Here is a 12,108-nt window from a genome sequence, read left to right as displayed (position 1 = left end):
CTGCTCATCAACTCCTTCCATCCTTCTGCTTTATACAAATAAGCGTTAAAGAATCTGAAATCAACACACAACTAAGACAAAACCAGTCTAGCCCAATAGTGATTTTCATTTGACCTGACATACCAAGACTGACATGTATCCTTCAGTAGTTGCTTTGAACCTATCCTTTCTCCTCAAAAGCAAGAGAAAGCCCCAAAGTAAGATTCAGTCTATACATTCCAAGGCTGCTCTTTTCAGTGCTCTGTAATAGTATTTCCAGTTTTTCAGGCTCACTTAAATCACCTGAGCTTAGTTGAAGCCTAATCTAGACAGTTTTGTTGTCTAGAAATATTTGTTGTTTGAAATATGATCAGTTATTCTCCCATACTTACAAACAGTTTGCTCTTGTAAATGTACTTGCTCCTTCCGCTTGAGTCCTTCACTTCTTTACTGAAAACTAAGGACATCTCAAAAAGGAAAAGGTGCCTCTCTCTTCCCTTTCGAATCAGGGTTTTTGGGTCCCACACTTGGAAGGATTCTTGAAGGATTAGCTCTCCCTGAGATTCTATATTTTCATCAAAGCCTAAAAACAGAGTGAAAGATTCACCATGAAAAGTTGGTAATACAAGTAACATAAAAAGCACAGCTTCTGTTCATTAAACAATATGATTTTTTCTCTCTTACACAACTTCCAAAAGATGAGATTCCAAGAAAACAATACTAAAACCAAGACTTTTAACACTGCAATATACAAAATGTAACTGCAACTCAAATGTGCTTCTAAATTCAGACATCCAACTAAGATGTTAAGATTAAGAACTTAATCAACTCTTTTGGCAGTATTTTATCAACAAATGACAAATCTGTCTTTGTCAGCTTCTGGTAACCTCTTCTGTGATGAAAATCATTTCTCTTATGAGCTCTCTGCCACTGTAGAAAGTAAGCAACTTGCAAAGACACAGAGCACATCAGGTTCTCCTGAGACAGGCAAGCTCCCAAATGCCACCTTTTCTGGAGGTACACCTTCTCTACCACGTGGGCAATGAGCACAGAAATGTGTTCCAGCTGGGGATGGAGAAACATGGCAGCTTGGAGCTGTTGGCGTACAATCAGCCTGCCATTGGTTACGCCAGAATTGATCCACAGTAAAGTAATTACCAGCTGGATCACTTGTATTGAGACATAATGAAAAAAAGATGAAGACTGAGAATACCAACAATTTTACTTCCATTTTAATGGTACCATGTTCACCCAGTTTACTGCACAACTTTGGAGTTAGACGATAACAAAAACTGTCTACCATACTCTTCTGAGTGGTATCAAAATGTATTTCAAATACATACTGCTTGCCAGTTCTCATGTTCTGAACAGGGCAACAGTATAGAGAGGATCAGAGGCAAGTTCCATCAGGATGCTCATTCAAAATCCTCCGGAGATATAAAGAGGAAATGTGCTCACTCACTATATTTGTCCAACATGGGATGACTCAACAATGCACACATGATTTGTTGTAAAACCAACTTATGTAAAAGATTAGGATATTCTCCAGAGTCACATTCCCAGTGTTAAAAGATTATTGCCAAAAGCTGGTCAGCCTTTATACTAAGACCACCTCCTGAACAAGCACTTGGAAGTGATTCTGTAAACTGACCGATATCCTTACTGTTTAAAATCAAGGAACAGAGGTGATTTGGAGCATTTATACGATCAAGGATCACATGTCAAACCAAGGCAAATTTTACAGTATCTAGTACAATACTGGAAATTCCACCACAAGCTGCATGCTACTACCAGAAGGCAGAGGGGAAGAAAAGGCATATTGACTAGAAGCACTTAACAGTATTTACTCAGCAACTGTAGGGTAAGAAGGCCCTGCTTTTTTCTCAAAAAAAGAAACCCAAGAAAAACATTTTTATTACTAAATGTATGATTGCACCATTATAAATTATTACATGCCAATTGCAAAACAGATTTTGGCACGAAGTTGTTCTAAGCACATAGATGCATTACATCCAACCTCCACTGTCTGCCATGAACATGATTATGCTGGCTTAGGCTTGGGCTAAATTGGCTTATGCTGACATTTTACTGCCAGAAGATAGATTTCAACCAAAAGTCTGTTATGGAACAGGCAGCAAACAGATGTGGAAAAGACAAACTTCTTGGAGAAAATTATTTGATACATAAATCAGCAAAATCACCAATAATATGCTTATCAGCCTCATACCAAGAAGCTAAGGTTGGAGAATGCAGCCAAAGCCAGCATATCTGACCTATTGCATTTTGGGTGAGTAGTAGACTACTTCATTAGCCTACACATTTTTCAAATCTGCAGTGGCACAACTATAGATCAAGGTGAAAGAACACTTCAAAAATTACTAAAACTCTACCAGCTGACTGTAACAATTTATTTTCCTAAATAAATTTTCATCTCATATAGCCCTGCTAAAATGGTATGAAAAATACAAACCCAGAGAAAATAACATGTTCACAAAACAAAGTTAATCTGCAGCACACAATGAATTGGAAAGGCAGCTTGAATCCTACCTTCCAGCATGCTGAGGTGCATGGCATCGTTGGCTCGCTTTGGCACACTAAGCATCACCTCCAGGCCATCCTTAATCTCACCTTTACCTTCTTCACAGCACGTGAGCAGCTCCTGCAAAAGACAAGCAGACAAAACAACTCCCTATCATTTGTTTTTACAATAATATGACAGACAACCAAAGAGCAGTTCTAACAAACCAAAACTCATTTTTGATGCATAAAATCTTTTTGAACTTCTTACTCTGCCAATGACATGACCATGTACTTTGTTTCTAACATGACCAGTTCTTCAAGGAGCAGCCCAAGCTATCAGTTAACTACTTTTAATTTAAACAGGTTTATCTGCTTAATAAGAAATCTTTAAAAGTTATGTTAAAGATTAAAGTTATGCTAAAGACACAGATAACTGTGTCTGTGCTTATCAAAACCTTTTTTTGATAAGCACAGACACAGTTATCAGATGCTGTGCTACATCAAGGCCCAGATCAATGCAGCTGCCAAGTCATGAAGATGAGGGAAAGCAGGGCAGCACAAAAGGACCCTTCCCAACTCCTACTGCTCCACTGCACTAAACACCTGCTCTGTACAAATACTGATAAAGAGAATTTACATCATTTTATTCTAAGTATTCCATGAATGACTGTTCTGTGCTCACACAAACCAACCTACAGACAAAATTTTTCAGTACAAACTAGCGTTAACTAATGGACAGAAGTTAGAGAATTTAACATACTGAAGTGCTGTAGCACAATTTAGGGCATACAGTTCTCTGCCCATTCAACATCCCACAGATTTAATGTAACAGTGCCTGAGCTGATATTCCGATTTCCTGGCAGCTTTCAAGCATCTGAACAGTATCAAGATAAAATGTAGGTTACATAACCAAAAGGGCATATTATGTTCCTGCTGTTATTCAAAAAGTCCACTTAATTCATTCCCTCAGGTTAAATTCCTTTTCCTCTTTCTAACGGGAAAGCCATGTAACGATCATTAGAATATTTTTATTCAATTGCCAATACCAGCATCACAGCAAAACACTACATGATCCCACCTAAATTTTGCATGACAACTCCACAGAACAGTGAGAGTAACTAAGTATCTCTCAGTGGCACAGAAGAGGAGCAGCTTCAATACCATTTGGAAAAAGAAGTGAATCTTCCAGAACTGTAAAATGTTTCATCTATCATTCAAGTTTCAGGCTCTTAATCCTACCATACTATACATCTCTCTCCTATTACAGAAAAAAAAAAGAAAAGAAAAAGGAGAGACAACCCAGAAACCCAGCAACCACCATACAAATCCATTTTACTATGCAGCAAAGACATCTGGCTCTGCAAACACTGGTGAAACCAATCTATCCCACCACTTCCATAAAGTAGCAGGCTAAAGCATATTAATACTAAAACTAATAATTGTTGGAATTAATTCCTCAAAATTTCTGAAACATTATAACTTCAAAAAAATTAAAAAAGAAATATAAAATTTCTGGAAATTATAACTTGATCAAGTTGCAACTCCTTGCAAGTGGAAAATAGACTCTAAACTTCAGTCAAAAATTACAGATTTGTTTCCCCCCAACGTGACCTGAAATAGCCTCTAATGTTTTTCAGAAATTTCAAAAGCTATCACACATGGCTGTTCTCAAGTAGAAAGGGCAGACACAGATCAGTTACAGTGCTTTTGTAGGCTGCTACAACAAAACAAGCATTGCCACCTAACAGTGACCCAGCACAGTCCAAGAACACTGCTACTCACTTGAGAAGACATCTGTCCACTGAGTGAAAGTTCTAACTACAGGTTTCCAAAACTTGTGCTTATTTAGCAGCTACTATTTACTTGACAGTTCCAGGCAACACTACAAATAAAAACTCTTTGTGCAACAGCTCTTTAGGTACAGTCACTATGTATAAATATTTACTGATACACACAGATATTTAAATGTCTTAGATATTTTGTATTACAGTTTTATATATAAGTAAATATACTATTATCTATTTTACAGTATTTAATACCATCAGCATAGCTAATAGCTTGCCAAAATTTGATGTAGAAAACATTACAAAAATGGTTTTATAGCCATATAGCCATGAATTACTTTTTTACCCTGGAAATGCAAATTATGTTTTCTAAGTAAACATCAGTAGACAGGTATCTTTTTTTGGTTTACAGAAATCTGGACAAAAAGTTGCTTGTTTATGCCTTCTTTCATTTTTTCAGTTGAAATTTTGCAGCAGTATTTGTGGCTGCCTAGGATGCTGAAGTCTTGGAGAACAGAGTAGAACAACCCTCCTGATTTCAGCAAGAGCTTTGCCTTCTTATGACCAGCAGAATCAGATGAAGAGCCCTGAATTAATACTGACCTTTAAAAGAAGCTGGTATTTTGTTATCCTTTGGACAGGTTTGATAAGGTAAGAGGAGATAGAGTTGGCCAGTCCATGTCGTTGCTGTATCTCCTACGTGGAAAAAGCAAAAATTTGAGGATTGTGAGCACCAAACTCAGATAGAAACTGTTTTGAGGGATATGAAATAATATACATTAACTACAAATCCTATTTAAGCAGAAAAAAATCCCAGGAAAACACAGGATAACCAGATATTCCATGCACAATGAATCATTATGCTGTGCATCTCACTTGGTACAAACAGGAGATGATTACCTTTGAGAGTACCTGTGAAACATTTCAACAAACCTAAATACAAAGAGCAACAATGAGGGACACAGAATGTGTGGCAACACCTTTTTTAAAAAACATTAAGATCTGTACTTCTTTTGCTACTTGCAAGAGAGGAAAAACCCTCACATTCCAGGGTTCCTGGGAAGAGGCAGGAGTACCAGGAAGGCTGAGGTGTAGGTTTCTCAGCATCCCCTGCTATTTCAGTGCCAACAGCCAAAGACGGCCTCATCCCCCACCAGAGGGAGCACGGAGTAACAGTTTCTGTTACCAAGCTCTTGAAAAGAAAATAGCCACTTACAAATAGAAAAAAAGTATAACCTCCATGAAGCTAAAGGTGGAAAATGGAATTATCTGATAGTTAAATGGGATGATTACAGATTTCAGGCACTGACTGGGGCTGAACTCCACTGATAGGGTCTGCCATTTATCACAGCATTGGATCTAATTTAACCAAGCAATTTCAAACAGCAAGTTATGCCCCACAACTATGTGCCATCAAACCATGGTTACAGTATCAGAAATTCCCAAAATGGGATACACACGATATTTTCACATGGACCAGTGGTGTCATCAGTGGAAGCACTCAAGTTCTCTGTACACAGAATTAAGTCTTCACACTTCTATTATACTTTAGGTGGATTAGGGGATGGAGAGCTCTGGATAGCGGTAAAACAGATGGATCAAAGGAGGTGGTGACAAGAATTTATTTCTAATAGTTTTACCAGAGCCCTGTGTTCTTTTTTTAAATGGTATTTACTAAATTTTTCTTGGCGTTTTTTTTCGGTCATATCTACCTGATTTCCAGAGAGGTGTAACTCACCTGCTCTTCTTCAAACACTGAAAACTTAACAGAGGCTTCACAGAAAGGCTTTGCCTTACAGTGTTTAGAAACCTCATTTCCTCAGTGATTAGACTTTTGAGATTAACCTCATGAGCTTCAGGGATTTCCTCTACTTCCCTCTACTTGTACAAACAATTCTAAAAAAAATTGTGGTGTCATTACACAGCTAGTGGCTCAGCTGGTTGGAAAAAAAAACTGAAAAAGAGAGCACTCTAATTGAATAATCTATTAATACCTGTCCAACTAAAACTCATTCACCATGGCCAAAATTCCTCCTTAAAACTTCTAACACATCTACATTTTTGTCGCTTTCTTATGGGGAATATCACATATGTAGACCATGGAACCATGGGGCTGAATAAGGAGGTTAAGCTCTTCCAAATAACAGCAGTGAACTGAATTACCATTACATGCAATCACAGTTAAAAAGTGCTCCAAAAACTCAACCAACATTTCTATCTCTATTACATACAATGCAAACTAAGCACATCAAAATGTTAAGATTTGCAGGATGTGCTTGTGTGAGCTGAAAATTCACGTCTTGGTTGTTGCTGCCAGAACCTGCTTCCAGTTCTGAACCACTCTGATATTTGACAATGACTTTTCACATCTGATTTGACAGCTCTGTATCACCAACTGAGCAATGGAAGTAACCATGTGAGATACAGGATTGATTTTCTTGAGCTGACAGCTTAATAAATTGAAGCGTTATTAACAGGAAACTTGCATTTTCTTAACAAATTAGGCACTCAGCAGAACCACAAACAGCCAAGGTGTGCTTTTAAGATGGACACGATGTACTCACATCAAAGTATGCTCCCGCATGTTCTAATATCAGCTGAGTGGAATCCGGCTTATTTTTACAGTAGGTAACGTACATCTGGAATTTGTCTGCCTGCAGAACAAAATGCAAATTTGTAAGGTTATCAGAGAGCATCATTCCTGTCTCAAAGTTTTTATGCCATTATCAAAGAGCTTATCTTCCCTACCAAAAAACTGAACTGTACAGAATTATATTTCCACTCAAACTGGCAGCATAAAAATGTACATCAGGCAAATAAGACTGAAAACAACAGCAATCTATATAAAAACAGGTTATTCAAAGCTAAGACAAACCAAATCTGCACACAGGTTTAGGCAACTTGCATACACTTCAAGAGCAGCTAAGGACTGGCATCTGACAGGAGTGCCCTAATTACTGTTTTCTTAGTTAAAGATACACACGTTTTACTTAAATTTGCAGGAAGAGGTACTTTTATAACTCAAAAAGGGATCTGAGAGCAAGAGTTCCCCTTCCTATTCCCCTTTCTACTTCTAAACGTAAGTCTGACTTCTTTACCCAAGTAACGAAGCAATGTCCAACATCTTCTGGTAACTGTTCATATTTTTCCAACTCCTTGAGAAATATACTGTGGGTAGAAAAGAAACAAACAGTACAAGGCATATGAAACATGTTCATTACAGCAACTTGTTTGGATCTATTGTCTGTGGTCAAAGACCATTAGAAATTTTTCTGTAATACCAAGTGTATGAGCTAAAGAAATAAAGAAAACAAATAGATAAAAATGTGTAATAAAAGTACTAATATAAAATATAATTCAATAAAAATTCTGATGAGAAGATCAGAAATTGAACCAGTGGACATGCAGTTAATACATAAGAATACACAAAAATTTAGTAATTGCTGTTGTTCTCTATCAGGAAGGTTTCCTACTGTTTTCAGTTTCAAGAAAAGCCTTCATCTCAATTTTTAAAAAAACCGTAACCTTGCTTTTTGGATACTCAAGTTCTCAAGTTAACACAAAGCATACAAAGAACTGTTAAATCAGGGTCTGGAATACACTAGGTATATTTTATTACTTCGAAGAATCATAACTCAATACAAATGTGTACACAACAAGGAAATAAAGAAGGAAGATTCGGAGCAAGACTTCTGTACACAGATCCCCCTAGGAACCACTCCATTCAGAAGAAATGGAGTCTTTTTTATGCTCTGTATTCCAGTAAATGTAATGATGCTGGAGCATCTCGACAGAAGTTAAGAAGAGCTAAGAAGAGCTCGGAGCCCTACTCTATCCCACTAACAGTTGCACTTGGATATCAGGAATGAGGGTTCTGAAACAACGCCAGAGCCCTAATGTTTGTGCTATGTTTGTATTTTATTGAGTTCAATGGCTTCCATCTCTTTAGAACAACTAATAAACCTACAACAAAATTTTGGTGTATCCAAAAAATCTCCAATATGCCGAAAGATGCCCAAGAATGAAAAACATAATTTCTAATGGTGTACATACCTCTCTGCAAAAAAAAAAAAAAAGCAACAGCTGAAATAATTTAGCAATGCAAGAGGAAAATATTTCCTTTTTTTTTTAATGGGAAAGCATTTATTATTGAAATACATAGTATTTTCACTAGGAAATCCCTCAGGTCATCATTTGGATTTAGCAGTAGTATGGAAATGGAAGATAAGTAACTCACTTATTGTGGAACTCATAAATTTCCTGCATGTTTCCAAAGATAATGTGTTCTTTGTTTACAATACCAGGTGGGATCTCCTCGACTCCACTTGTCATTTCCCACAGATATGTCTGCCCAGAAAAAAAAAAAAAGATATGTGAAAAGTGATGATAAACTCCCAACAGATGCAGCCAGGTATCTATAAGTATGCATTCCTGTAGAGAAGCTAGGCAAAGATCACACAGCAGCATCATCTCCAATTGTGACAGTGCCTGTTGTGTCAAATATACCTTGTGATTTTGACAGTGAAATACAAGTTCTAAAGCTGACAATTTAACACAGTCCCTGAGACTTCATAATTTAAAATGCATAGTGTTCTTGACAACCTCTAATGCTTCAGGATATTCCTTATCAAGGTCATGTCTGCAGTCTAGAAGTTCATGCTTTGTGCAACAGCTACCACTGAACATTAGTTGCTTCAGCATAACAATTACTGGGCACTTTTCCATGGAATCTCACTGAATTTCTATTCAAAAAGTCAGCTAGTAGCAGAACATGTGATACAGATAATAAGAGAATTAGCACAAGCTCTCCCCTATTGCTAGCAAAGCAAATAAAGTAAACCCCTCCTTTTTCCCTCCTCTCTCTAAAACAAAAACCCCACACACGATTATGAATTGGGAAAGGAACAATTACTGAAACTCAGTACCAACAAAAGCAAAACATACAGGGTGAATTCTGAAATGGCTGTTATCAGATGCAATTCTAAGTTTCTTCATAAAGACAGTAAGATTACCTAAGTTGATCCTATGATTTCAAACCAGTCATGCTCAGCTGTTAAAACCAGAAAGCAACGGATTGAATCCTGCCTTCAAAGATTAGTGAAAAAAAGAAAACTCACATCCATGCATTCCCGGAGGTCTCTTACGTAAGCCTTTTCTGTCTGAATTAGCTCAGCCATAATGAACCTTGGGTGACAACAGAAAGAAAAATCAAATCTCAGTCTGTTAGATCGCTGTGAATGCATAATAACCAGAATACATCGTTCTCCTCATCAGCTTTTGCATTTCCACTGCAGCAAGAAAATCTGAGAAGTGAAATGTGAAGAGAGACAACAGAGGAAGGAAACCTACGAGGTAACATCCCTCCATTACTAACCAGGACAAAAAGAAATGGGGAAGGAGATGGTATTTTTCTCTAACACTTTTCACTGCTACAGTCATTTAACTTTTGTCTTGCTTCCTCCCCTTACACATTTATTTCACATTATTTCTAAAAAGGAAAAAAGCATGTTAAAAGAAGTCTAACAGTTTTGAAAGTTTAAGATTCTGTCATGCTAGAATTATCTGCAAGAACAAGCATGTGAATAAATGGCAATAAGAGATACTAAGTACTATCACCCTCTTTTTACCATTTATATGATTTCTAAGCTGCCAGACAAGCCATGACAGTTGTTTCATTATCAGGATTGATTTATGCATTGTCATTGATTAAAAATAAATAAATGTATTACTCTTTCCTGCGGGCAGACTTTCGTTTTTCTTCATTAAGCTCATGAGCAGCATCGCGCAGTTTCACCTCTGACCCAGGGACACTGGCTGGGATTATATCCAGCTGCAAGCTTTTGCTCTTTATTAAAGAAAGGAAGAATTGATTAAGGAAGGAGACAGGAGAAAAAGGTAGCTAAATCAAATGCAAGTAAAGCTTGTTTGTCTGTCATCACACTCAAATTTCTCTTACCGATTTATTGGAATCTGAGGAAATACCCAGAGCTTTCTCTAAAGAGGTCCTGTATTTCTCCATGCGCAGGGAAAAGTCTCTGTACCTCTTATCCACTGCTGTGACACATTTTTTAATCTCTGTTGCATGAGCATGCCCTTTTTCACAAAAGCCATCAGCCAGCTGTATCAACAACTTCACCCTCTCTTTGGTTTGCTATGAAAACAGGAAAATATCGAACAGTTACAAGCTCTACCTGTCATGCAGGGGGTAATTTTGCTTAACTGCTACTAAGTGCCATTACAGAAGGAATTGAAGAAGCTACCTTTCTCCCCTCTCTTCCCAGAACTCCTTTAAACAGATACCTTTTACTTATTAAAAATAGCACAAGATTAATGTAGGTTTCCTTGGGCTTTATTATTACATGACTAGAAGCAGATTGTTTATTTTTCTTTGAAAAATGTGCTTCATACCTAACCCAGAGATTAAATTCTGCTAGGCAAGCCTTTCAGCATGGGAACTCTTGCATCAATATAAAGGCATTTTGATGCCAAAGAGGGTACTTTGTTCATTATCACTGAAGCACTGGTATTAGACCTGGCCCACAGTCTCAAGAATCTACCTCCTTTAGACACCACAGAAATGCTGAGATGGAAGTAAGTCTTGTTATATGCTTCACTCTTTAATGGATTAAGACTAAATTCTTTAAAACTTTTATGTATTATGCTTTGTTGGCACAGAGTTGTTTGAGAGAAACTAAGAGAAACAGGTAGTTACCCCCAAATCTGTAAGCGCTTTTCCCAAATGACAAGTTGCCTAAGATTATGCACTTTCTTTCATGTAAATCATAAATCACCCAAAATGAATGAGTTTATACATCCACTTCTCTCTCTGTCATGAGTGAAGTGTACTGTCAGGGCCCTTGCTAGAAGGGAGTTAAGAAAAATAGACAAAAAAACCTTGACTCTTACATTATTGAAAAAATCAAGTTTGTCCTCTCTTAATTCTTTTTGTTCCCTAATGGTCCCTCATCCAAGCATTTCTTTTCAGTATGGAATTAGCAAAGGCTAACATATCCTCCCAACAGGTAGCAAAATGCCAAGGGAGTGACACAAAAAACATCCTTTCAAAAGGGGCATCAATGTCATCTGCAGGCTGACAGAGGAAATAAGGAAGAGTAGTGGTGCTCTGCATACTGGAGGGGATCCAGGAAATCTGAAGCAAAGATCAAACAGAAGAAAATCCAGGTTTGAACATCAAAAGTGATCTCTGCTCTTTCTGGATTTTCTTTTCTCCCTTCCCACATGTCCCTTAACCATCTCCATCTCCCAAGTCTCTTCTGAGGCGATCCTTCAGACAAATGAACACTTGCTTACTTTCCTGGGCTCAATTACTTCTCTGTGAAGGTTGGAGAGCCAGAGGGAGAAATGGGTGACATTTTGAACAGGTGGCAAAATAAAACAGGGACAGACAAGGCTACAACCTCAGGTAGTTCAGTCATGCAGTGGTTGTCTGTCTTTCACATGTGAAAACTGGAAAGCCTCAGGAGTGACATCTGCATCTCTGTAAAGGCCTCCAGAGATACAGAATAACATTCTGCTGCCTGACTCAAAAAGGTTTACAGCAGAAGCACAGAATACTTTAATACAACGAGTTACCTAACAAATAAAGCTTTAATTTTTCTAATATCTTCTAATTAGTAATCAGAATAATAATATAGCTTGTTGTATTTTATATCCTAAATGAACACTCAGTAATCCACAATCATGAAGATATGAAAATGGAAATCAAAGGCCCTGAAACTTTTGTAGATATTGAAAAATATTTTTAAGCTACCTCACTATGATTTTGTTATGAGAAATCAACAGCACATAGGGCTCATGGAGCTCC

General features: G+C 37.4%; 1 protein-coding gene across 3 annotated transcripts in view; it reads right to left on the bottom strand.

The window, feature by feature from the left end:
- TRIO (trio Rho guanine nucleotide exchange factor) overlaps positions 1-12,108 on the bottom strand; it is a 241,893-nt gene that overhangs the window by 80,016 nt on the left and 149,769 nt on the right. For all 3 annotated transcript variants that reach the window (XM_068196995.1, XM_068196987.1, XM_068196979.1), the window contains exons 22-30: positions 10,240-10,434; positions 10,013-10,128; positions 9,401-9,467; positions 8,521-8,630; positions 7,382-7,451; positions 6,848-6,937; positions 4,887-4,979; positions 2,527-2,638; positions 372-562 (exon numbers count right to left, since the gene is read on the bottom strand). In XM_068196995.1, the coding sequence (XP_068053096.1) occupies positions 372-562; positions 2,527-2,638; positions 4,887-4,979; positions 6,848-6,937; positions 7,382-7,451; positions 8,521-8,630; positions 9,401-9,467; positions 10,013-10,128; positions 10,240-10,434 (1,044 nt within the window). The remainder of the gene's footprint in view (positions 1-371; positions 563-2,526; positions 2,639-4,886; positions 4,980-6,847; positions 6,938-7,381; positions 7,452-8,520; positions 8,631-9,400; positions 9,468-10,012; positions 10,129-10,239; positions 10,435-12,108) is intronic.

This window comes from Anomalospiza imberbis, chromosome 1 (assembly GCF_031753505.1).
Source record: "Anomalospiza imberbis isolate Cuckoo-Finch-1a 21T00152 chromosome 1, ASM3175350v1, whole genome shotgun sequence".
NCBI lineage: Eukaryota > Metazoa > Chordata > Aves > Passeriformes > Viduidae > Anomalospiza > Anomalospiza imberbis.
Note: the sequence above shows the minus strand (reverse complement) of the source record. Positions and strands in the feature narration are given on the sequence as shown.